Source organism: Phyllostomus hastatus, unplaced genomic scaffold, assembly GCF_019186645.2.
Source record: "Phyllostomus hastatus isolate PE091 unplaced genomic scaffold, TTU_PhHast_1.1 phas_contig_86, whole genome shotgun sequence".
In the NCBI taxonomy this organism is placed as follows: domain Eukaryota; kingdom Metazoa; phylum Chordata; class Mammalia; order Chiroptera; family Phyllostomidae; genus Phyllostomus; species Phyllostomus hastatus.
In genome coordinates, this window is record NW_025333977.1 from 74313141 (window position 1) to 74340866 (window position 27726).

At 34.6% G+C, this 27726-nt stretch overlaps 1 protein-coding gene across 11 annotated transcripts in view; it reads right to left on the reverse strand.

The window, feature by feature from the left end:
- The window catches only part of CBLB (Cbl proto-oncogene B), a 214548-nt gene that overhangs the window by 46945 nt on the left and 139877 nt on the right, over positions 1–27726 (reverse strand). For 7 of the 11 annotated variants that reach the window (XM_045851235.1, XM_045851236.1, XM_045851242.1 and 4 more), the window contains exons 11-14: positions 14528–14590; positions 10154–10339; positions 8254–8619; positions 2081–2175 (exon numbers count right to left, since the gene is read on the reverse strand). In XM_045851235.1, the coding sequence (XP_045707191.1) occupies positions 2081–2175; positions 8254–8619; positions 10154–10339; positions 14528–14590 (710 nt within the window). The remainder of the gene's footprint in view (positions 1–2080; positions 2176–8253; positions 8620–10153; positions 10340–14527; positions 14591–27726) is intronic. The other 4 variants (XM_045851243.1, XM_045851244.1, XM_045851241.1 and 1 more) reach the window with 1 other exon arrangement.

Consider the following 27726-nt stretch of genomic DNA (forward strand, 5'->3'; position numbering starts at 1 on the left):
GAAGTATTTTAAAAAGTCAAAAGATATATTTTACTATGAATTTATTATTCTTACTCTTTATAAAGAAATAGGCACTTACTATTAAATGCAAATGAAGCAAACTGCAACCTCTGCCTCTTGTCCCACTTGCCAATATGAATTTAATAAATAGAATGTGACCATTTAACCTTTAATAACAAGTTTCATTTTCTTCATTTTTCTGGTTTTCTCTGAATTCTCAAGGTAATTGAGCTTAGATGTTTTAGTACATATACATATGTGCAGAGTTCATTTGAGGCTAGAATGCCACATGCTGTCACTGATTTAGAGCCTACTACACAGAATGCATGTATGTGCTTCCAGCCTGTATGTCTACTACAGACCTGACAGTTCCAAGAAAAGTTGCCACTGGAGAATGGTTCTACTAGCTTAGTTTTCCCCTGTCCCCTAAACGATGCCAAATTTCACACTCTTGCTTTTTCTCATGTGCTCCCCCATTTCCTATTATACCTACCCTCCATGATTCAGGAAATTTCCATCCTTTCTTTTATAAAACATCCTTGCCTTACAAAGTCTACAACAGCCAGTCCTCCAAAGTAAAACGTTAAGAGTCATACAATTCAGTGCATATTGTTCTCTAGTGGTTTCATGTATGCTAACTTCACTATAAAGTAGATTGCAAATTTTAGGGGGAGTTGCTATCTAGCTCATCCTTCTTTCGCATTCATCTGTACAGTGGAGTTCAGTGACCATCAGAGGAAGGAATGAAGATACTCTAAAAGTTTCATTTAGAAATGAGAATCTTAGCAGAGGAAGTCAATCAGCCACACCACCAGGTAGTCTCAGCACTGACTGTACAGCGAAAATAGTTAGGTGTTACAGGAGAATCAGAGAATACAAGAATAGGGTTTTGCCCTCAGAAACTTACAATCTTTTAACTGTGGAACAACACTTAAAAATTAGAAAACAGTAAAGCAGAGTATATAACTAAATGTGTAGGAAATAAACTGCAGCAAGAAGAATGAGAATCAGTTTTACTACTAGCATGATGCCTAAAGAAGTCACTAAAGTTCTCATAAAGAAATAGAGCCTGAGACATGACTTTTAGAATAAAGATTCTGAAAAAGTGATGCATAGGATAGAACAGAATGAAAAACTCACAAAGCTAGAAAAAAATCAAGAGAAAATTAGAGGCACACATTAGGAATTACTGAATAATATTGTGGCTGGGTATAATTCTAGGGATCTTACCGCTAGCAGAAGAGCATGGAATAATTTAGAAGGAAAGAAAGAACAATGCTGGGTTTTGAACAGGAAAGTGATCTGGGGAAAGCAGAATTTAAATTAAATCAGCTGTGAGAACAAAATATATTGGAGGAAAGGCAGGCAGCCTGACTTAACATAAAGAGTAGGCAAATGGGAATCAGGAGACTTGGTTTCTTCATAGTTTGATTTGGAGTGTGTGTGTATATACTGTCCATTGTGCACCTGTGTTCCCGTTTATCAAATGAGACACCTGGGTTAACTCACTTTTCTAGTTTTAAAGTCTAATAATATTAATTCTGAGATCATATCATATGATAGGTGTAAGGCTTGTTCAGTTTTCCAGCTACGAGGTAAAGCAAAGGCAACGGGGAAGATTAGTTGAATACAAAAAACTTGGAAAAGAACAATCAACAGGACTTAATGGATCAATGGATTTGAGAAACGAGAAAATTGGAGGAACTAAAGATTATTTTACGATGTCACAATTGATAGCTGGGAAAAAAAGTGATATCTCTGAGGAAAGAGCTAACCTGGAAGGGAGAGCTTGCTGTGCTGTGTGCTACCCTATGCTTTTCTTGGATGCAGGGAAGACAACACTTTCTCTCCCTGCTACTCTCTGTGTAATCACACAGAGTTGGGTTGGGTCTCATGAATGCTGTGGTTACCAGCAAAGAACCAGGAACGATCTTGATTTCTGGTACTCCAGTTTATAAATACAGCTGGATCATCTCCACTGATGCACTTGAACACACCCTATACTTCTGAGAACATCAAAACCACTATGCACGACATCTTTATCCGTAGGCAAATGACGTCCATATTCGGTAACACTCACTTGATGCTAGGGAGAAGGGTGGCAGCTGGAGGAGGAGGAGAAAGCCGAGGAGGAACATCATATTCTTCACTTCCCAGGTGACCATTGGAAAAGACCTGAAAGGAAATCAAAGGGTTAGTTTAGAATTTAACTTCTGGAAGATCTTAAAACAATAGCAGCATTAGAAAATCTATAATTTTGAAAAGAACATATAATTTCAGTTTGTTTAAACAAGTGCAATGTCATATAATTCATGTAAGAGTTAAGAGCACCACAGTGATAATTCACCAGCACCCAAAGTAGTACCAAGTTACATGAAAGAAATGCAATGCAACATGATTCTTAAACATATTGAGGAGCAATACTGTAATTTCTATGAATTAGATTTGGATAGCTAGGTAAAGAAAGAGTTAAAATTCCCCAAACATGATCGGTTTTTATTGAAATGTTAGAATTCTCTGGAAAGATTCAGAAAATAAAAAAGCAGCACTGATGCGATTCTTACTTCAGTTCCTCCCAAATAAGTGTTCTAAATTGTATCTCTCAGGGGTTAACAACATTTTTATTCTTGGCAACACAGTACATGAGTACTATCAGAAATGCCTGTGTTCTTTCAAACTTCAGCACTGCCGATAACTAGAGACCTACTCTGGCTTTCAAAGTGCAGGCAATTTTATACACAGTTTTCTGTGTATATGACACAAACCAAAATTGTTACATAGGTAACATATAGAGTCACTGTTTAATTACTCAGAATTTGGAAATTTTGATTTCCGGGCTGCTTGCTCAGTTACATTACAGGGACTGCTCTTTACTAATCCAAAAACATGAAATTAAAGCAACATGAAGAAGAAGAGGGAGAATAATTTTGTAAAGACATATTCACAACAAAATATTAAACATATTTTAACACAGTTAAGCAATCTTTAGTGTTTTATCACTGGGCTCCTTCCCAAACTCTTATTAATACTTAAAAGGTATAGGTAGATGATAGGGCAAAAGGGATGTAATATAACTTGAACAGTCCTAGGTAACCCAATCAATCAATGACCTACCAATTTCTCACTCCCCCCTTCATATTTCTAGAGTGCTGCTGCAGCTTTACAATACAAAATTGAAAAAGCCATACATATACTCCTCTATCAACTTAAAATATGAAAAGGAACATGTTTAAGGAATACATTTGAAATATATCAATTTTTGCATTTCAAAGTGACATAATCTAAATTGTATAACATTTAGGCTCTGTACTACAATTCCACTTTTCTATCTCCCCCATTAGATTCAAAATATTATTTATATATATATATATATATATATATATATATATCTTTAAATAAAATAATTTTATTGTAGGCTTCTGATTATAAGCCAAATAACAAAACAAGGCAGTTTTTGAACTTTGCTACAGAGAAAAGTTCCCAATACATATTAATTGTTATAAAGTTCAGTAAAAACCTTTAATATAAAAAAAATGCATTTAACTCACAAATACATGTATGAAACCACAAATGTTCATTGTGATAATGGACATTTAAAGCCATTCTTAATTGAAGTCCTGTGCATGTTACCAGAATGGGTACAATGTAAAATTTTTGCAATCAACTCTCCTTGATGTTTCTCTCACAAATATATTTAAAATTTCACTCTAGAAAATGTGTTATGAATTTTATTTTCAATAATTTGTTTTATTAAGGGAAAGTATCTAATGTACTGCTGATAACTAATAAATCTTCAGCAGCTATAAAAGGGAAATATGGAAACAGTAATTTGTTACATTGGCTCTAATCTAACAATAAACTGACCATAATTTTATAATCAGGACATTGTGAACATATATGAAAAGAAACACCAACATACTCAAACAATTACTGATATTAAAAATGCTTTCATTTGTACATTTGGTAAATGAAGGAATAAATATATTAATAATGAAGTGTACATGACATTGTGGGTATTATCATTAAATTTCAACAAGTCACACAGGCAATGGTGTCTGTCATCAGTAAAATCATAAAGCATAGTTAATAATGCAGCTTATTCTAGGGGATCCATAACCTAAGAAAGTTAAGTGACTTGCCCTCATTTTGTGAAACAATATATTAATATACTTTCAAATGCAAACAGCACTTTGACTGTTTTTGACACATTGTTATTACCACACAGTAACTCAAGGATTTCTCCTGCCTCTGAAATGCCAGTGAGTTTTCTCTGAACCATTCATTTCATTCTTGGCATGTGCTGATATTTTGCTTATGTTATGTGTAGCTATGATCTGTGGAACAGCATTCATGCCACACTGAGTCTCAGCACAAAGTCCCTCCGATTTGTATGCCATTCCTTCAGTGTTTTACACACAGCATGGCTGAAATGAAAATTGAGGATTGGCTTCGATGACCTTATTAATGGAGGCATAACCCAATGAAATGACTTTCCTTTGGTAGAGGTGGAAGAAACTCTTTAGTTTACTGACATTCTCTCAGCAAATGTACACAATTTCTTTAATGGCTGACCTTGTATACAATATGGCTAATACCAAACAAGTAATTCTTTATAATTTTTTTTCATATTTGATAGAGGTTACATATATATGCAAACAGTAAAGGATGTAAATATATAGGTACTATGATGATGTTCATATTTCTGTTCATCTAAAGTGCTTATTTATATTACCCGATAGTGGTGGGATAACAAGACTTAACATAATTTCATTCTGAATTCTATGATCCCACCTGAATCCATTTCATTAAACTTAAAACCACTTTTTGCCCTACATTCTGCCCTGTCTTTATACCCTATATTCTGTCCAAAGTTGACTTCCTACTCTATGCATGTTCTTCCACCTCCATTGTGTTCCCTCTTGCCATGTGTACAAAAACACTTGCCAGTCTATACCAGATAATGTTTACAACAATGATGTCTACAGCCAGTGACCCTTTTGCATGAAGCTTTTTTTATTGTTTCTTTTATCCTGCATCTCAATTAGCATGTTTTTTTTTTCTTCTTGGCAAACCCAGTTTTTATTTTCTGGGTGCTATTCCTGCGCCTCATCTCTGAGTCAATGGTATACCTGTCCCACCCTCACTGTATGAAGCTTCATTCATTTTGTATTCCCAAAGTGTCTTGAATGTCCTAAGTGCTCATACAGGCATGATAGGTTAAAGGAATAAAAATACATTAGGGGACATTTCAACATATGAAAGTATAATCTCAGTTATCACATGATTTATTGTAAATTCTAGGTTACTCGTATGCTAGATTAATATTTTTCTACATCCTTCAAGAGAGCACTGAATCTTAATCTTGTAGTTTGAAGTGTTTCCTTATGATTCAGGTATTATCTAACAACTAAGTGTTAAAGATTTTGGGACCCTTGAGATAATAGGGAAAACAAATACTCTTGTGAATCTTGCCACAATTAAGAAAAACATTTTTATTTGCACAGAATCCCTAACACACCCCATTTTCCTTATCCCACACATGCAATCGAACACAAACTCTGCCCCTAAAGTGTTGCTATAGTTTGTCCTTCAATAATGTCAGACTGGAAATGAAACAAACATATATGGAGGACTCATCTTCTGAAAGACAGCCTTTGAGATTACAGATAGGCTTTAAGGTCATTCATATTCACACGAGCCTCACCACCAAAAGAGCAAAAGCCTCAATTTCAAAAAGTGAGATCACTCGATGTATTTATCTAGGAACATCCTCAACAGGTTATTACACACAGTGTCATCTCGGAGTGATGCCACGTGAAGTGACATAAGTTAGCAGTAGTTTTTATCATCACTAAGAAAGAGCAGTGGTCCTACGGTCTTTCCAGGGGAGTGAACAAAGACAGTCAGACACAACGTTAGTACCTAGAAATAAGGAGATAAACTTCAAGTTTCCAAAGGCATTTTAAAACATTTTAGTGCAAATATTTTTACCACAGATAATTAACACACACAAAACAAACTCCAACCAACAGAAATAAATAAATATCTAGTCAACAAAATATTTGAGGAATGGAGTAATGTGACTAGAATAGGAGAATTTCAGGGAATGGAAACAGGACAGAAATCTCTTACCAAGAAAATAAAACAAGATAAATAATGTCAACAACTCTGAGCTTGCAGATTTGTGTTAATAAGTATTATGTTAGCTATTTGATTTTGGTAAGTGGCAAGGAGAAGAGAACAGGGAGTAAATAAAAGTCACAGAAAATTCTTATACTTCACTTTATGAATTATAGGGCTTTCCCCCTCAGAACTCTCTACAACTAGCAAATGGAGTAATTAGAACTTAATTTATTCTTGCTTCCCTTACCATTTCTGTAGTGAAGATGCAAATAAAAAGGGTGAATGGTTCTAAGGAGTGACGGAAATAGCCACACTGAGAGAAGACACATGATGACAGGAGTAGGTTGTCACTCCATTTACAGGGTGTTTAGTTTTATGGATTCGCCTTATGGCATTCCATATGTGCATTTAATTTTAATTTTAAACGTTCAGAACTAATCCAAGTTTTCTTATCTTCAAATGGGAAAATAATACTTAATTTGAAGCATTACCTCTAATGAAAACAAGCCTAAATAACAGTTGTTATACTGGACACAAAAATGTAACCTTCAATACAAAAATTAACAGTTAGCATTCTAGAGCTTAAAAACAGGTTTATGTTACTGCTAAAACTGTCTAACGTAGTATTTAAAAGAAGTTTGGGACAAGAAGTCTCCTGTGAATTGGCTGGAATAATTATTATATTTTAAGTATTTCTGAAGTGCATTCAGGAAATAAATTGTTATATGGTGCTAATATATAACTCAGTGCTCTCAATGATCTCTGACAATTCACGTCAGAGATCATTTCAACACTCATCTCAGGACAAGTGTGCTCATGTAGGAATGAAAAATAATACAGACTAAAGGAAAAAAGATTAAAAAAAGAATGGCAGGTCCCTCCCATAAGGCTTCTAGGTTGTGGAAATATTCTTTGGAGGACAGTAATTTCTCCATTTTCAGAAAGCCTTGTAAAGATACTTCTGTAAGTTCTCTCCCTTTCAATAGCATCCTGTTTAGACAGCGCTGGAGGAAACTGGGAGCCCTGCACATGTATAACAGGGGAGAGACTGAGTCAGGGCAGACTGCCACCACTCACACCCTTGCGTTGACCACCACACAGGACAGTTAGACTCTCCTATCCTGCTCCCCTAGAATAATATAGAGGCCATCTATTATTACACAAAGTTTTCATTATCACTTTACCTTCACACATGTGCACATAAACACACACACACACAGGAGTTGAGTACATGTCACATTTCATACTTCTTTGTTTCTTGATTTTAGGGTGAATTAATCGGCTCTGAGCCATTACTTTGGAGGAATAAGTTACTTCCCTTAAATTAACAATTTAAAATCAATAAAGGTGTCTTCACTTTAATATTAGAGACTTCAAAAGAGGCAAGCCTCCTTCAGCTGAGGGAAGATGGCAAGGATCTGTCTGATCTCAGAACATAAAATATCATGGAAGCAAAAGTGAGAATCTGAGCAATTCTGTCAAGGGCCTGCTAACAATTCTAAACTCAATGATTTCTGCTGTTGCCTCACTGGTTTTCTACATGCTTACATTCTTTCCTGGACATAGAGATGATGGTAGTGATATCGTCAAGAACTCAACATACATGAGTCTCTCCCAGTTTTATGGAGAAACCACTTGCTTTCTAACAGTGAACCGGACTTGGTGTTTTTACATTTGTGAGAAGTGTCATTTCACCTGGTTGCATAGATGTATTGTCCTAGACAACAATTCCAATGCTGATTTATGATATGCTATAGTTATACAACATTATTTTTCAATTCAGATAGCACTAGGAGAGTTTTAAAAAAAGTGCTAATTCCCCCAACAATTAGTTACTAACAGGAAAAAAATTTGGCAGATGGAAATAAGGGAAGTGAAATAAATCTCCAGCAAATTGTCTAGTGTCTTCCTATTAAAATGAAATAATTACTTAGAACCTTTTTCTTGATGTTTTTTAAGTTCAAGTTTTAATGAGCTGATTATTTACAACTTGGAGTTAATCAAAGACCTGCAGGGAAGTATCACACTAAGCAAAAAAAACAAAAAACAAAAAACAAAAAAACAAACACTGCCCAATCTTTTATACTTCCTCCTATCAGAAGAGTTTAAGCAGATTTGTGTATTTCTTACCTTGGCTCCTTCTAAAGGCAAATCCTCACGTCTGTGTTTCCTCATTAGCACTGGGTCTGAGCCCATCCTACTGTGCCTTCCATTTACATTTGAACTCGCTGTGATTCCAGGCTTTGGAGAGCCATCCCCTAGGAGTCGACATCCTACTGACTGATTAGTCCCAAATATATCCCGAGGACACCAGGCTTCAAGAGGCATTGGCTGGTCTCTGGAAGGCACACTCTCCACAGGGTGCAAGTGACGACTCAGTCTATTGTCAGGTGGGATTGGGGGTGGTCGCTCAGGTGGAGGGGGCGGAGGATCTCTTAAGGGAGGAGGGAGTGCTGGGAGTGGTTTATCTTGTTTTCTCACCATGCAAGGAGAAGACTAAGGAGACACAGAGAAAAAAATCAACACTGTACCAGGCACTGAAACGACTTCTAGACTAGTATATTACTGCTTTTGTTTTCTAAGCCATAATGGAGCGTTCTTAGATTCCTATGTCATCTTGAAGTTTCTGTTTATTACCAGTTAGTGAAAATTTTAAGTTAATGGAAGACTCATATAAATATATTTCATTAGAAATTTTTGTAGAAATAAATATATAAGCTGAAATATTAAAATTATAAAGACTATATAAGAAATAACAGAATGCCAAAATTACATGATGATTTTTAATGGTTTACATTAAAATAGTGAGTCATTAATTATTCACACATTTCTATGAATTAGGAGAGACAGAAGAAAAAAAGTTGTCCTTTTACTTTTTTAAAAGCAACTTTATTTGTAATCTCTGAAAGACTTTTGGTTTTGCCATTTTTGTGGAAAAACCACTGCAATATAAAACAAATGATAAGGGCCAAATCTGTTCTGATTCTTTGTTTTATCAGTTACTGCCAGAATCCTGAAAATTCACAAATAATAGAATAGCATTGTTTATAGACCTCACTTCAATTTTAGGGACCCTTGTAATGGAAAAAAAAAAGAATACAACAACAAATCAGTGATTCTTTTATGGAAATACGAAGGCACATATATGCTCTTGAGTTGAATCTATGTAACTTGCATAGCTTTTACTTTTATATACTTGGTTCACCTGATGAATAATTTGTACTTTTGATATTAGAGAGAAAAGGAATGTGTTGTGTTTACATAAGTCTGCCTAAATAACACCCTAAGAAGTCTTATTATGATCCTAAAACCAAGTTAACTGTAATGGAGAAACAAATACTAATAAAATATTGCACTTCCAAGTAATTTTAGACTGTAAAGCATATTGCCAAATGGAATTAATTTTTAAATCTTATATTTAATAAAGCAAAATATGCCCTTATCAAATTTGAAAAAAAAATCTACATAGAACTAAAACTGTGAGCTTAGATTTACTGAGTTAGAATTATGTCTTTAATAATAAAACAGTAATGTAATTACTCTCCAAATATTATAATTCTTTATAATTCATTACTTTAGGTATAAAAAGTACATATAATTCCCTCTTCTGAGTCACCTTGAAACATGGGTGATAATTTATTACACCTTAAGCCCTTATGCAAATATACTCCTCTCACATTTTTCTTGTCATGACACTATAAAAATGACTGTAAAACATCATCACATAAATGTACTCTAATACATATAATGACCTTTAAATCCATTTTACAGAATAACTGTACTTATTCTACTATTTATTTTAGCAAATTGGGGGCCATTACAGACATGTGCTGTCTTTGAAATTATGGAACTTTTATAATAAGAAGCAAGGAATATAACAGGGGGCTCACCATAAACAGAATGAGAAAGCCATCAAAGTTGCTCAGTAACTATTAAGAGCACAAGAAATTTGACAAGTGAAATTTAAAAGAACCTGAGCAATCAATGCTGTCATATAAAATCACTATCTGTTTCTAGTAAGTCAATTCACCTTTGGTGACCCAGTGGGGCTGCCACACGGAGACCGAACTATGCCTTTCTGAATCAGATCCAGGCGAGGAGGCACGGGAGGCAGGCTTAAGTGTGGGATCTGGAGAGGGTCCGCTTGTGGCTTTCTTCTCTGTGCAAGGGGAGATGACCCTGGTGAGGTGACTGGTGAATTCTGTCTGTCAGTGCACTAGAATAAAAAAAGATAAAGATGCTTTGTAAAAAATGTTTTAAGTGAATGCCTTTCATAAGAAGACATTTGGTTTTGAGAAAGTGTCTGCCATTGAGCATCTGTTGAAATAAACTTACTTAGTTAAATCCGACTAATAAATGGGAAGAGCTCACATTGTCCCTGAAAGGTAGTATTATGTAAAAAATAAATGGATAATTTTCTCCTACATACTGCAGAAAGGGCCTTAGAGAAAAGAACAGCAAAAGTGTAGTGTAAAAACCACCAAGTGCAGACACTGTTCCAGAAACCTGTCTTCACTTACTTCATCAGGAAACCAAAAACACTCAGTGCAGCAATACACATTGTTCTTGGTTACCTGTTCTTCCCTCTTTGATTTATAGCACAGTCTAGAAGTAAGAAACCATTTTGCTCCATATAAAATATGTGTGCATCCAGTGTACAGTCTAGTTTTCTACAAACCAATTAAATGAGGTAAGGTTAAAAAAATGTTTATTTAGAGTAAACTGGTTTGAGCCCGAACACTTTCTTCCCAAAACTTCATGTAGAAAAACAATTCTCTGTTAAATGGTTTTTACTTTAAATCAATGAACTAAATCTAGAAATGTCTATGCTTCTGCTAAAAAACTGATATATTTCTATGCTACTACAAGTTTCCCACTTTGCCTGGTAGATAGCATCAAAAAGCCAATAACAAATATTGTATTTTGTCATGTATAATGCACTCCCATATACGCTGCACACCCATGTTTTCATGTGCATTACACATGGGATCATTAAACTCATTATTATACCCATGGGATGTAATCATTATACCTATGTATAAAGGCATCCTTATATTCTTCCCTCAAAAATTTGGGCAAAAGTGTGCATTATACATGGCAAAAATACGGTACTTCTACTTCTACGTATTATATGATCTGTCCGAAAAAAGTCTAGCCATTGTTCATATAACAAGATGGTCTGCGTGACACTGAGGTAACCTGGCAGCCAAGGAGACTGAAACGCACATGTGTGAACAATGACAACTTCATTGTACTAGTCAGTGGCAGCAGTAGACACTGCTGAGGGTACATGTGCACTGTGTGGCTGTCATTTTCAAAATGACTGAGTGAACAGAGCAATGAATCTGCATCAAATTTTGCATTAATCTTGAACATTCTTCTGTGGAGACTATTTCTATTTGGATGATTTAGAAGGCTGCAGCTGGGGGCAACTGGTGATTGGCAGCCTCGTCACGATAATGCACCCATTCACGTATCACATCTTGTGCAGTTTTTGGCAAAACATCAAATCACCCAGGTGACTCAGCCCCACTATAGTCCAGATTTGGTGCCCTGAAACTCTACCTTTTTACAAAACTAAAATCAGCTTAAAAGGGAAGAGATTTCAGACCATCAATGAGATTCAGGAGAGTACGACAGGTCAGCTAGCTAATGGAGACTGGGAGAATTGTGTGAAGTCCTAAGATACCTACTTTGAAGAGGACTGAGGTGTCATTGTCCTGTATACAATGATTTTTATATCTTGTATCTTCCTCAATAAATGTCTCTACTTTACTACATGGCTGGATACCTTCTGGACAGACCTTGTCTATAATGCTTCCACTTTATAAGGTTTTGTATTTTTTTAATTGTGAACTAACCTGATTGCTTCTTGGTATAAAAGACATACTAATTAATCAAGTAGCCTCTCTATTTCATTAACATTCTATTCTGAAATATTAGGCAGTTTCCTTTTCTAGGCCGTTACTAGCTTTTAGGAGATTGAGGCATAATTTTTACACCCACTTCATCAATCTAGCATGACTGGATATTCCTGTTTCCCAGCATTAGTACTTCTGAAGAGTTTTAAGTTTGTTTTCAAGCCATTTCTCACCTTTATAAGAGTAGTCAATGTCAACAACTGAGAACAGAATTCCAACTCTAACGATGGTGAGAAAGATTTAGCCACTCTGTCTTTATCTAACTGAGATGGGACAACAGATCTGTGTTCCCACTGACACTCAGTTACACTTAAACATTTTTTTCTAATTAACTGACATTGGATTTCATCTGATTTTTTCCTCATGTTTAGACAGGGGTTGTTGATTTTTAGAAGGAAGATGACAGAGGTAAAGGAACATTTTAACCACTTAATGTCATGGGTCCACACTATCAATATGATTTACTGTTGATGTTGACCTTGATTACCTGGCTATATAGTAACTGTCGCGGTTTCTTTTCTTCACTATAAATTGTAAAGTTACCTTCTTTTTTTTCCCCTTTCCCTACTGTACTCTTTGCAAGGAAGTCTTTATGCACAGCCCACACTTAAAGAGTAGGGAGTTATGCTCCCCTTGTAAAGGTTTTTTTAAATTGTATTTTTCCATTACCATTTATCCCCTTTATACTCCCCACACAAACACACACAATCACTACATTGTTGTCCATGAGTCCTTTCTGAAATAAATTTAAGTGGCTAAACAGAAGCTTTTAGACCATACCTCAGATATGCTGAAATATTGTCATGACATTGCTAAACTTTCAGGTGTTTGTCTCTCAACTGATCAACTAATTTAAAATAGGTCAGTATATTCAGATATAACTTTCTGACAATTTTAAGAACTTTTTCTCTGTAGTAATTTCATAATGCTTTTTATATCTCTTACCTGTGGTAAGACAAAATATTTTCAGTTGTTACTAAGTTGAAAGAGAAAAAGTAGAAACTCTATAGTAATAAACTGATTTTAATGCAGTTAGTGACTCTTAACAAAATAGCAATCCCCCCCCATAAAGTTATGGGGGCTTCCTTACATGGTCATGATTTTAACCTTATGGAATGCAATCTATCCAAAAATGATCATTGCGAAAAGAAAAAGAATTCCTGATGTAAAGCTATAGGTTTGCACCACAGTATCCCAGCAATTCAAATCAGGAAATGTCACAGGGCATCTAATTCTCCACCATTCTCTTCAGGGTAAATTACATTCCCTGAGAGCTAGCAAAATTTAACTGATAAAAATACTTTGTTAATCTGCTTATTATTCTTTAAAAAAGACTCAAGAAGTAAAGCTATTCACATAATTTCTACCCCAAGTAGTTTATTTCTACCCCAAGCAAAATACACACACACACACACACACACACACACACACACACACACACACACAGTATAGCACTTCATTAATTTAGGTACTTGCAGAGAACTTTTTTGGTTCTAGGTGCACACACTGCAAGGACTGCTGAACAAGACCTATTCTCCAAGCACTTTTATTCCAAAACTATCTTCCTGCTTCCCTCATTACCTGTAACAGGAAGGGGACCTCTGACAGAGCCAACAGCCCACTGCCATCAGAACTTGACTTCCACTTTAATTGATAGTATTTAAGCAGTTACCAAATTCCTAGTACATATAAATAATGGGGTGGATTTTATTTAAAATGGGTGAATTATCAGACTTTGAAAGGGTACAGTGAAAGTCATCAAGACAGATATCCAAACTGATGCGTGTGATGCAGCAATAACCTTGAATTTCCACATATTTCCCAACAAGCACACTGTCTCACAGTTTTGTGAATATAATTGGAAGCAGCCCTTGTTTAGCACAATTCAAACTGTATTCTCAAGGTGATTATAGACTGTTCTTCTGAAGAACTAATTCATTTTGAAGCATTATACTATCTATAAGTTGGCTTAGGTAGAAGAATTTTATGGAGGATATATTTGTATATAAAGGAACAAAAACATTTTATCTTTATTAATAATGTAGATTAAATTCACCATAACTTATTTATTTTTCCAAGTTCTCTTAAATTATAATAAAGTTCCCATATAAGTATAGATGATTTAACAATGCCCTATAGATGATAACATGTTAGTTTTGTTTGGTCCAACATTTTGCTATCTCTATGAACAATTCTGCAATTAGAACACTGAATATTTGCATTAAATTTTATTGCTGGTTATATTCAATGATAACTATGGACATTTGTAAACATTTTTTATTAAATGGTCATATAAAGGTCATTTTTAATTTATTTGAATAATTAGCATTTTTATTTCCTTCCTACTTGAAAATCTAAGGAGGAAAAAAGCCCAATGCAATGTTTTACACTTTAGCTTATAACTAAATTTCTAGATGTGACTTAAAAATTAATGACATCAAATTTATTAGTTAATGAGATCAAGGAAAAAAATCAAAACATACCTTGAAACAAATGAAAATGAGGACACAACAATCCAAAATCTGTGAGACACGGGGAAAGCAACCCTAAGAGGGAAATTCATAGCATTATAGGCCTATCTCAAAAACAAGAAAAAAATCAAATGAACGATCTAACTTTACACTTAAAGGAACTTGAAATAAAACAATGAACAAAGCCCAAAGTGAGTAGAAGGAAGAAAATAATAAAGATCAGAACAGGAGTAAGTGAAATATAGAATCTAAAAAAGATACAAAAAAAAAACAATGAATCCAAGAGCTAGTTATTTAAAAATTTGAAAAAGACGGACAAACCTTTAACCAGACTCATCAAGAAAAGAGAGAGGACCCAAATAAATAAAATCAAGTGAAAGAGGAAAAATAACAACTGACACTAAAGAAATACAAAGGACTGTAAGAAAATATTATGAATAACTGCCCTGGCTGGTACGGCCCAGTGGATTGAGTGTGGCCTTAGAACCAAATGGTCGCCGGTTCGATTCTCAGTCAGGGCACATGACTGGGTTTCAGGCCAGGTCCCCAGTTGGGGAAGCACATGACAAGCAACCACACATTGATGTTTTTCTCCCTCTCTTTCTCCCTCCCTCCTCTCTCTAAAAATAAATAAATAAAATCTTTTTTAAGGAGGAAATATTATGAATAACTATATGGCAACAACCTGGACACAATGCATAGATTCCTAGAAACATACATTCTTCCAAAACTGAATCAGGAAGAATCAGATAATCTGAATGGACAGATTAGATCTAGTGAAATTGAAGCAGTTATCAAGAGGCTCCCAACAAAAGCCCTGAACTGGATAGCTTCACAGGTGAATTTTACCAAACATTCTGAGAAGAACTAACGCCTCTTCTCAAACTAGTTCTTAAAATTCAAGAGGAGAGAAGGCTCCCAAACTCGTTTAATGGGCCAGCATTATCCCAATTCAAAAAACAGATAGAGACACTACAAAGAAAGAGAATCAAGACCAATATCCCTGATGAGCATAGACACTAAAATCCTCAACAGAATATTAGCAAACAGAATACAGTGATGCATCAAAGAGATAATACACCATGATCAAGTGGGATTTATTCTGGGAATGCAAGTTGTACAACATTTGTAAATCAATATATGTGATTCACCACATTAAAAAAAATGAAGGTTGAAAACCACATGATCAGATCAATAGATACAGAAAAAAATTTGATAAAATCCAGCATCCATTTATGATAAAAACTGTTAGCAAAGTGGGAATAGAGGGAACATACCTAAACACAAAAAAGGCCATATATGACAAACCCACTGCCAGCATCATACTCTATGTGCAAAAACTACACGTGTTCCCCTTAGGATTGGGAGCAAGGCAGGGATGTCTGCTTTCACCTCTCCTATTTAACATAGTACTGGAAGTTCTAGCCATATCAATCATATAAGGAGAAAATATAAAAGGCATCCACATTGTAAAGAAAGAAGTAAGACTGTCATTATTTGCAGATGACATGATACTGTACATAGAGATTCCACCAAGAAACTACTAGAACTGATAAATAAATTCAGCAAAGTAGCAGGATACAAATTTATATTAACTTTCTGTATCTAGAAATCAGTTGCTCTTTTGTATGCCAATAACAAACTAACAGAAAAGGAGATTAAGAAAACAATCCTATTCACAATTTGTACAGAAAGAATAAAATACCTGAGAATAAACCTAGACAAGTACGTAAAAGACCTGTACTTGGAAAACTGTAAGACACTGAAGAATGAAGAAGATAAAAATAAGTTGAAGCACAAACCGTGTTCATGGATAGGAAGAATTAAATTAATTAAAATGTCCATACTACCCAAAGCAATCTATAGATTCAATGCAATTCCTATCAAGATTCCAAAGACGTAATTCATAGAGCTAGAACAAATATTTCAAAAATTTATATGGAACCACAAAAGTCCCCACATAGCAACAGTGATCCTGAGAAAGAAGTATAAAGTTGGAGGAATCACACTACCTAATAGCAAACAATATTATAAAGGCATAGTAATCAAATCAGCATGGTACTAGCATAAAAACAGACACATAGATTAATGAAACAGAATAGAGAGTCTAGGAATAAACTCACAGCTTTATAGTCAATTAATATTCAACAGAGGAAGCAAGCACATACAATGGGTTAAAGGTAGTTATTCAAAACCGGTGTTGGGAAAATCAGAGAGATAAGTACAGAAAAATAAAACCAAACCATCTTCTTATACCACACATAAGAATAAATTCAAAAATGGATCAAAGACTTAAATATTAGACCCCAAACCATAAAAATCTTAGAAGAAAACATAGGCAACAAAATTTTGGACAATGCTTGTAGCAATATTTTATTGGATATATCTTCCCAGGCAAGGGAAACAAAAGAAAAAAATAAACAAGTGGGCCTACATCAAACTAAAACGTTTCTGCACAGCAAAAGAAATCATCATCAAAATAAAAAGACAACCCACAGAATGGGAGAACATATTTGCTGATGCATCTGGCAAGGGGTTAGTATCCAAAATTTATATAGTACTTACAAAACTCAACACCAAAAAACCAAACAACCCAATTAAAGAATGGGCAAAAGACCTAAATAGACACTTCTCCAAAGAGTACATACAGATGGCCAACAAGACATATGAAAAGATGCTCAACATCACTGATCAACAGAGAAATGCAAATTAAAACCACAATGAGATATCATTTCACACCAGTCAGAATGGTTATCATCAATAAATCAGCAAAGTGCTGGTGGGGATGTGGAGAAAGGGGAACCCCTGTGCATTGTTCATAGGAATGCAAACTGGTGCAGCCACTGTGGAAAGCAGTGTGGAAACACCTCAAGAAATTAAAAATGGATCTGCCTTTTGACCCAGCTGTCCTACTTCTGGGAATATGCCCAAAGAAACCCAAAACACTAATCTGAAAGAACATAAGCACTACTATGCTCATCGCAGCATTATTTTCAATCGCCAAGATATGGAAGCAGTCCAAGTGCCCATCAGTAGATGAGTGGATAAAACAGCTATGGGACATTTACACAATGGAATACTACTTGGCCGTAAGAAAGGAGAAAATTTTACCCTTTGCAATCCCATATGAATGGACCTGGAGAAAATTATGCTAAGTGAAATATACCAGTCAGAGAAAGACAAATACCATATGATTTCACTCATATGTGGAACAAACTGAACAAGGAAAATGGGGATGGACTCATAGATAGAGAGCAGGATGACAGCTCAGATGGGGAGGTTAGGTGGCAGAGGGATTGAGACAAAGGAAAAAGGACTCATGGACATGGACAATAGTGTGGTGATTGCTGCGGGTAGGGGGCTATAAGGGGACTACATGATAATGGAAGAAATATAATAAAGATAAATAAAAAAACTTATCAGTTCAACTTATAGAAGAGGAGAAACATTTAGCCATTTTTCCCTTCTGAAAAGAAATTAAAACAAAATAGACTGATTTAATATAGATCCAAGTTATTTCTTCTTTAAACTACACCTCTGTCTTTATCTAATATTTGAATATTTAATGGTCTTTTAAAGGACTTTAACTTCTAGACATCAGAATATCCCCATTATAGGGTGTCACTGGGTACAACGAATGTCTCTAAAGCCAAGATGTGATGAAGGGATATGTCCAGTCATCTTTAGTCTACTGATTTATACTATTTCTACATGGATTCAATAGACACTCCCCTCAGCCCTTCACTCTGCCTTCTTCCATAGATCCAATATTCATCCCAAAGTCACTTGGGTCATTTACTTTTCTCTACTTCTGGCACGTCATATAGGGAGTTTGTTCGGTGAAAACAACAACAAACAATACTGGAACCAATCTTCAGGCTTACATTCTAAGTCTGAACTGTGCTAACTTAATCACCACTTACTGATTTGTCCAGTAACCCACATAATCACTGCCACTTCTATTCTGTATAAAAATACATATTTAAGACATGCACATAAAATATCTTGAATAGAAGAATAAGAAAGCATTTAAGTCTTGAGAAATAACAGGTAAGTATTTTGTTAATAGAGATTTACTTGATTGGAATGTGAATTTCAAGTGTGTCTGTCAAAATAAAGTTTTCAGGCCAACTGATTATAAAGATTTAGGTTTTTCTTTTTTTAGAGAAAACCACATGATTAATTCACATACACATATTTACTATTTTTGGCCAGAACTTTAAAATGCTATGTAGTCCTATACAAATCACCACCTGTTGCTATTGTTCCCTATAGATTATAGATAAGGTTAATCCATTTTCTGGAGGCTTTATGGGTTAATAAAATTAAATAAAGTATGATAAAATAAAAGCTTCTATAAAACATTTAATTTTTATTTGGATGATATAGTTAGGAATATTGACTACTTGAAATTGACTCTCAATAGGAGTGGCATGTACGATCTATTTATCTCTAGTCAAAGCTTGCTCATTCTCGCTATCAGAACTCTATTAAAGTTATCTTTAAACAAAATGTTCTCACCCTCCTCCTTTTTTTTGTCTTCCACAAGTTTTTTCACTATCAAGCATAAACAAAGCAATAGTGATAAAAATCAAATACCTATACAGATATTTCTAGGCTAAATTCTTATAATACATTCAATAGTCAAACAGAAATGCTGATTATTTGCTATTAACACTGGCCATCACCACAAAAGTCTAAAATTGAATTTAATATTTTTATTTTTGCCTACTAATCTAATGGCTGTCTTAAATATAGAAATAACAACTAATAGTAGGAGTAGTTTAAGGGTAAGAGTAGATTCATGAGTTTAGGGGGATGTATGTTGTCAAACTTTTTACCATAATAAATACGTTTTACTGGTTTGGGCACTCCTATCTTTTCAATTGTGTTTCCATTTCATTTTTTGCTCCTCATTATTATGAACATAATTTCACTGCATAAAATTTTGGAATTACAGAAAAATATATACATGTTTTGAAAACATGTACACCCCATTGGTGATGGTTCCTAAGCACATATATGTTTTTAATTCTACTGTACATTGGTTAACATTATACCAACAGAATCTGAACATTCTTCATAAATATAACTTTACAGGGTGAATTATATGAATATATCAATATTTACATAACTATACCATTGCTATGAACACTAATGCTGTTTTCAATTTTTCTTAATTACAAAGTGGTAACATAAAGAAATCTTTGATCATATACATTTCATTTTTTAAAAGAAAAAATCCTAGAAAATTTTGAGCATTGGAAAATAAACTCATAACTAGGTAAAAGATTAGGAATATTCATAAGACCCTTTTGATATTCTGACAGTAAAGCCAATTTATTTACCAGTGATTGTTACTACTGCACAATCCTCAGAAGCATATAGGGTACATTTAGTTTTAAATTTGTTTACTTGATACTTGGTTGATATTTTAATGGCCCACAGTGATGGTTAAATTTGAATTTAACAAATAATTAGAAAACATTACAATTTTTATTTGCCACATGTATTTCCTCTCATTTACTAGCATTTTATGTTCTTTTTCCCACTATCTATCATATTATTTTATTTACCTCTCATTGACATGAATGAGCTCTTTATATATTAGGATAGTGAACCTCTCTCTGTTATAATTGCCACAAATATGTTTTCCTCAGTTTAATTTATTTTCTAATTATTTTATGGTAGAGCTTTTACTTCTGTTCTTCTGGTTTCAATCTGCTAATGAATAAGTAAAATTTAATTATTATAATAAAGTCTTTAATCAAGGGATTCTTAAAAGGATCCAGTCCTTTTTGCCACTGCCTTAAATGAATTCCTTTCTTTGTTATTCTTTTCTATCTATCTACTTTATTAAGTTAGGATAACAAAATAAAAAGCTATACAAAAGTTAACTAGTAAAATATAGGAAATAGGATGTGGACATAATTTATTGCACAATATTAAAATTCATTTATATGTAAAGGTAACTGCAAGAGTTGCAAAGAATGGAACCTTGCTTTCAAGTCACAGAATAGCTGATTTGTATAATTCTAATCCTTTACCCTGATTTTAGGTAATATTCACTTTTCTCCAGTATTATACTTGCTTTCAGAACTTTAAATTGGCTTTTTTTCAATTCAAATCCTATCAAAATGCAAAAGCCAGACACCTGTATTATCAGCACACCAGCATACTTTTCTAATAATTTCTCATAAGTTCCTTGGTACTGGTAGCTGATGAATATGTCTTTAACAAATTGGAATCCTGGTGCTCTAGACATTTTAAAGACTACATTTGATTCCTTTCTGTCTACATACCAAGTATCCCCAGGCCTTTGCTTCCTGAAATGCATAAATACTATTCTTCATTTCTCTGAAAAATTTACATAATTATTTCGCATTTAGAATAGGACACTAATGACTACCAAGATGAATAGAGGGATCCAAATTTGTAATTTTAACAGAAAATTCTGAAAGAAAAGGTCCAAAAAGTAAAGTAGTCAAAAGCCTGTCTTGGCATACTCAGCAATTACCAATAATAATCAGGGATTCATTCTAGTTTAGTCACTCTTCATTTATCCATACCTTTTAAGGACTGATTTTATAAAAGCTTTAATAAGATCCATTATTATGAAAATGGGAAAACATTTGGTAAGAAACCTCAAACCAGCCAGGCTATTAATGAAAACAGGACAAGAGGAAACTCTCCAATTAGTAAAAAGATGAGATTTCTGACAATCCTGGAGATAACCAAAGTCAATATTATAATATTTCTAACAAGAGTTTCACTTAATGAATTCTCATATCTGAGCAAGAGAGAGATGTGCATTATAAGAATGATGAGAAGGGCTGTTAGAGGGTCAACACTGCTCTATAAATGCATGAAAATTAAGGAATTTTATCAAAAAATGTAATATTCTAAGTGTATTTTTTCTACTATTATCTTTGTTGTTCTTTTCCTATATTAATTTGTGAACATAACAGACCTAAAATCTTTAAAAAATAGCCTACACAGAATATTATTTAGAAGGCATTCACTACAGGAACATTTACACACACACACACAGAGATCCACATGTAATGAATTTTATAGGATAAGTATAAATGATTTATGTTCATATATTCTGGAGTACCTGTACCATTGTTCCATTTGAGATAACAAACAAAAGCTCATATGAGGAATGCAATATGAGAATACAGTCATTCCTTCTTATCTGCAGTCATATTTCCAGAACCCTCAATTTATAGGAATTTAGAGAGAACCTCGAAGTGAAAAAGAAAAGTTCTCTCAACTTGATCTATAGATTCACTGAAATCCCAGTCAAAATCCCAGTAAGTAATTTTGTGGATATCGTCAAACTGATTCTAAAGTTTCTAGAGACAAAAGACCCAGAATAGCTAATAGGATATTGAAGGAGAACAAAACTGAAGGACTGACACTACCTGACTTCAAGACTTACCACAAATCTACAGTAATCAAGACTGTTTGGGCCCTGGCTGTTGTGGCTCAGTGGGTTGAGTGCTGGCCTGCAAATCAAAGGGTTGCCAGTTCTATTCCCAGCCAGGGCACATGCCTGGGTTGTGGGCCAGTTCCCCAGTAGCGGGTGCTCGAGAGGCAAACACACATTGATGTTTCTCTCCCTCTCTTTCTTCCTCCCTCCCCTAAGGGAGGAAGAAAAATAAAATCTTTAAAAATTGTTTTAAAAACATATGCTGTCAAAAGACACTATTAAGAGAATAAAAGAGACAAGCCACATATTAGAAAAAAAATTTGGAAAAGACACATCTGATAAAGGACTTTTATCCAAAATATACAAAAAACTCTTAAAACTCAACAAGAAGAGAACTAAAAATTAATTGAAAATGGGACAAAGACCTTAATAGAAACCTCATTGACGATAAAGAGATGGCAAATAAAAATATGAAAGGATGCTGCTGATCATATGCCAAGAGGGAAATATAAATTGAAACAATGTGATATCACAGTTCACCTTTTTGGCCAAAATCCAAATACTGACAAGGATGTGGAGCAACAGAAACACTTATTCACTTGTAGTGGAAATGCATTATAGTACAGATACTTTAGTAGACAGCTGGTGGTTTCTTACAAACTAAACATACCCTTACCACGTAATACTCCTTTGTATTTACCCAAAGACGTTTAAAACTTATATCCACACAAAAATACTGCACACAGGTTTATCAGTGCTTTATTCCTAGTTGCCAAAATTTGGTAGCAACCCAGATGTCCTTCAGTAATAAGTGGATAAATAAAGTGTGCTACATCCAAGCAATGGGAAACTATTTAACACTAAAATGAAATGACTCACATTAAGCCATGAAAATACATAGAGGAATCTTAAATGCATATTCCTCAGTAAAACAAGCCAATCTGAGAAAGCTACATACTGTACAATTCCAACTATATGACATTCTGGTAAACTAGGGAGACATTAATAAGACGAGGTTTGCTGGGACTGGGGTGGGGGAGATGAACAGGCAGAACACAGATTTTTAGAGCAGTGAAAATATCCCACCTGACACTACAATGTATATTCATCACTAAACATTTGTCCAAACTCAGAGAATGAACACCACCAAAAGTGAACCCTAACGTAAGCTATGAACTTTGGACATTAATGAGGTGCCAAAATAAGTTCATCAATTATAACTAATGTACTGCTTTGGTGGGGGATGTTGATAACGGGGCAGGCTCTGTATGCATTGGGACAGGAGATGGATAAGAAATCTCTGTGTGTTCCCATAATTTTCCTGCTCTAAAAGCTCTAAAAGTGCTCTGAAATTCTTAAAGTATAAAAACAACACAGAACAAAACAAAGCAAAAGAACCACCAGCAACAGAAGGTCCTCTAAGTTGGGGGAGAGGAGAATTCTGCTGCACTTCTCCCTGTAGGAAGGAAATACAGGCATCTTTCTACTTTTATTAAGAACATGGATATGTGTTTGTGTGTCAAGTGAGGCTTACTATTATAAATTATCATTCATGTTGCACTAGTAACCTCTAAATTTTTTTAGATACCACAAATTAGAATCAATGAACAGGAAAACTGAAATACACTTGGAGAAATATCAACTGGATTAAGAGCTGACTTTTCCTTGAGGTTTGACGGAGAAGGGGTCAATAAGATTGCCAAGTGTCTACTTTAAATAAGTTGCAGTCTCACAAGTGGAATAACCCCAAGGGCACAGCTCTGTTAATGTGTCAGAACACTTAGCTACACAGAGCTATGCTGCTTCTCCTTGAAGGACCTTTTATGAGAAGGACATAATCTCCAGGTTAGTTACTAGTCTCCATAACACTAATAATTCTTTGAAGTTTCATATTTTACTTTAACCATTTCTATCAATTTTGCATCCTGATCCAAATATATGTGATTTTAATTTAAATCAGTGGTTCCCCTCTCTTCATACAACCTCCCCTTAAATCTTGTAGCAAAATGTAAGCTTCAAGAAGAATGTCATGTTGATTGTAGTGGCTTCTTATGCCCTTTGATTCACTCAGCTGCATAACCAATTTTGAAAAGTCAGGTAAGAGTGACATATAATTCAGAATTATTTCCATAAAATGGCTGAAAAACAAGAACATTTTGAGAATTAAAGGAATAAACTTCAGTTGCTGAAAAATGCTCTCATGTGAAATCTCTATTGTTCCAAAATATCAAGTACAGCTGGTTTAGAATAAGCAAGTACTATTTAGTTATTACTTTAGAGGACACTTAACCATTTCAATTTACATATGCAGAAAATAAGATGTGTGAGCTCATTTAAATGAGCATTTTCTCTGACTTTTAAATATAAAAGATGGCTTTTGAGTACATTACTTTAATGAGGCTATGCAATGAAGTCGTAACTATGAATAGATAACGATACATTAGAAAACACAGCCAATTGCTTGCCAAGCTAATATAGTTTTGGTGTCTAATTCTTGTTAAAGAGTGACAGGTAACAGTACTTAAAAGAAAAAGAAATGTCCATAAACATCTCAAAAATACTGATATTTAATTCTCAGAAGTACAGCAATATTTCAGGAGTCTTAAGTAACACTATATAAAAAATGAATGTTAATAACAACAATTACTATGTACCAGCACTGTTCCAATGGCTTTACATATATGAACTCATTAAATCTCAGCCCTGAGAAGCAAGGTTTCACAGACAAGTCACTGAGGCACAGGGGGTTGAATAACCAATGCAAGGCACACTGAAATTAACCAGCAAAACTAGAACATGAACCCAGGATGATGGATACTAGGGATCATAGCTTTAAGGAAGTACAGTTAGGAAGAGCATCACCACTGTTCATAAAAAAAAAAAAAACTTTCTCAGTGACATAGGATGCATCATACTGTGCAAGCCTCTGACAATGAAAAGAGCAAGGCGCAGCCTCTGCTCTCCAGGGGCTTGCAGTCCACCACAGATGGCCAACCAACTATGAGATTTCAAGTGCTGGCTTCTACTAAACTATTACATATTCAAGCCATTTTTTGCAAAGTACATAACAGTATCCTCAAGGTCCCCTATATTATATAGCATAAGGCAGTGTTTTGCTTGGTTAACCACATACTTATAAAGAAAATGCTACTATTTTGCACAGAGAGCTTTAGGAACATAAGTAAACCTGATACAGTCAATGGCAAACATGGACCTGTGACTCAGGATTGCTTACTGTCATCCCTGACTTTATCTGTGTTCACAGTGCGAGAAGTGAGGACTACTGGCAGGTGGTCAGAATGATTCTCTCTGGTGGCAGTGCCCTGGGTTGTAGGGCGTTTCCAATCTCCGGCCCTGCCCACTAAATGCCAGTGGTTTCCTCCACCCATCAGCTGAAAATTAAAAATGTCCCCACATATTTATGAACACCTTTAGCAGACATAACTGCCTACAGTGGAGAAGAATTACATTGTGAACATTTATTGTTATTTCTATATTTCACTGTTTCTATAATTTTTGTCATTACTGCTCCATCATAGGCTTGAGTCAACCACCCTGTGGTTGGAATCTGAGTAGTATTAAAAAGGCAATACTCTTCTAAAAACACTTCAAAGACACTGATCTGTACACATAAACTCTTTCCTCAAGATTAGAAATACTATGGATCCTTTTTTTTACTATTTTTAGGAAAAGCAAGAATTATATGGTTTGTTTTTAAAAAGTAATATGTATTTTACTTGGTGACAATAACATCAGAAGAATGTATATTAAAAAATTCCCAGCCCTGGCTGGCGTAGCTCAGTGGATTGAGCGTGGGCTGGGAACCAAAGTGTCCCAGGTTCGATTCCCAGCCAGGGTAAATTCCTGGGTTGCAGGCCATAACCCCCAGCAACCGCACATTGATGTTTCTCTCTCTCTCTCTCTCTCTCTCTCTCTCTCTCTCTCTCTCTCTCTCTCTCTCTCTCTCTCTCTCTCTCCCCCCTCCCTTCCCTCTCTCTAAAAATAAATAAATAAATAAACAAAATCTTAAAAAAAAAATTCCCTTGACCTATTGCCATACCAGTTTTTGTTCTTATATGGCAATTCATTTACAATTTATGTACTCTTTAAAATTTTTTTTAAATGTTAAGACTAAAGGAATTAATCTGGGTTCATATATCAGGCCAGTCTGTCAACATACTTATTTTGTATGCAAATCTTTATTTTTTTTGCTTGTAATTTTATGTACTTGGTGAATAATACATTCTATCAACATGACTGTTAAGGAACTATTAAGATGCCTCTTTACACCTTTGGCAAAATGAAACAAAATTCTGACTAGCAACAGACACCTTTTCTAAGCTCTGATCTCATTGAAGTCAGAGAGAAGGATGTGATCTTACCAATCATACCCTGGAATTCCTTTGAGGGCTCATATCAGATCCAATCATCCTAGAAATTCTGACAGATCAAGAACATAGGCAATGGGGCAGTTTTAAGGAAAATCTAAAACATCTTCTAGGTAAAATCATAAAATAGTCTATATCAAGAAAGGTGACAAGTATATATTATAGATTTGCAGGTTCTATTTGCTTCTGTAAATTAGCATTATTATATATACCTTACTTATAATAACAAAGTTTAATGTTTAGTACGCTATTTATAAACTCCAGCTGTGGGATGTCACCATGGTAACAGGAATATATAAAAAACTCAGTCATGTATGACATGATGGTAGCATTACTAATTTAAAGAAGAAAATATGCTTAAGCTAGGTAGAAAGATTCCACGATATAGTCATCAACCTGTTCATAAAAGTAGAGAAAGATGAGTATTTTAAAAAGCAGATAAAAAATTGAAATCATTCTGCTGGACAAGGACTGATAGTCACTCTTGGAGTTGAGAAAATGAAATGATTTTAAAATGAATAAATAAATTAAACTAAACAAGCATAAGAGAGACAGATTCAGGTATAACAGGATGACAGACAGCTAAGGGAAGGAAAGTAGGGTGTGGAAGGATTGAGCAAAAAGGAAAAAGGACTCATGGACATGGACAACAGTGTGGTGATTATGGGGTAGGGTAGGAGGGTATAAGAAGACTAAATGGCAAAAGAAAAAATACGATTAAAAAGGGTGAAAAATAAAAAAATTAAATGAATGAGGCAAAAAGAATGATTTAAAAAACATAAAGGAGGTACCCTGGCCAAGTAGCTCAGTTGGTTAGAGTGTCGTCCCATTACACCAAGGTTGTGGGTTTTGAGTTCCCATCAAGGCACATACAAGAGTCAACTAATGAACACAGTGGAACATGTTTCTCTCTCTCTCCCTCTCAAATCAATTTTTTTAAAAAAAGAACCCTAGAGGAGGAAAATTCCAGAGGAGCTATTATGTCAAAATGACCATGTGATAGTTGTTTATAAACTCAGCTACAAGACAGAACTAATAAAAGCTATAATTTGATGTATTGTACATATATATTTAGTCTTCAGATTGGAAGACAAAAAGAAGCATAACATTGGGTCACTGTCCCAAAAGACCATGTAAGCATGCATGTGCATTCATTATTTCACTTAATAGATAACACTGAGTGTGTTTAGGTGCCAGGAACACAAAGGTAGACAAGAAGCTGACCCTAGGCTTAAGAATTAATAGTCTAATAGAGAAGACAGTCCTCTAATAATCTAGTATAACTACTGAAGTAGAAGTACATATTGAGTGTTCTAAGAACATAATGTCACAGCAATATTTTTGCTAGTTATTCAGAAAGAACTGATGTTTATATCTACATTAAAATT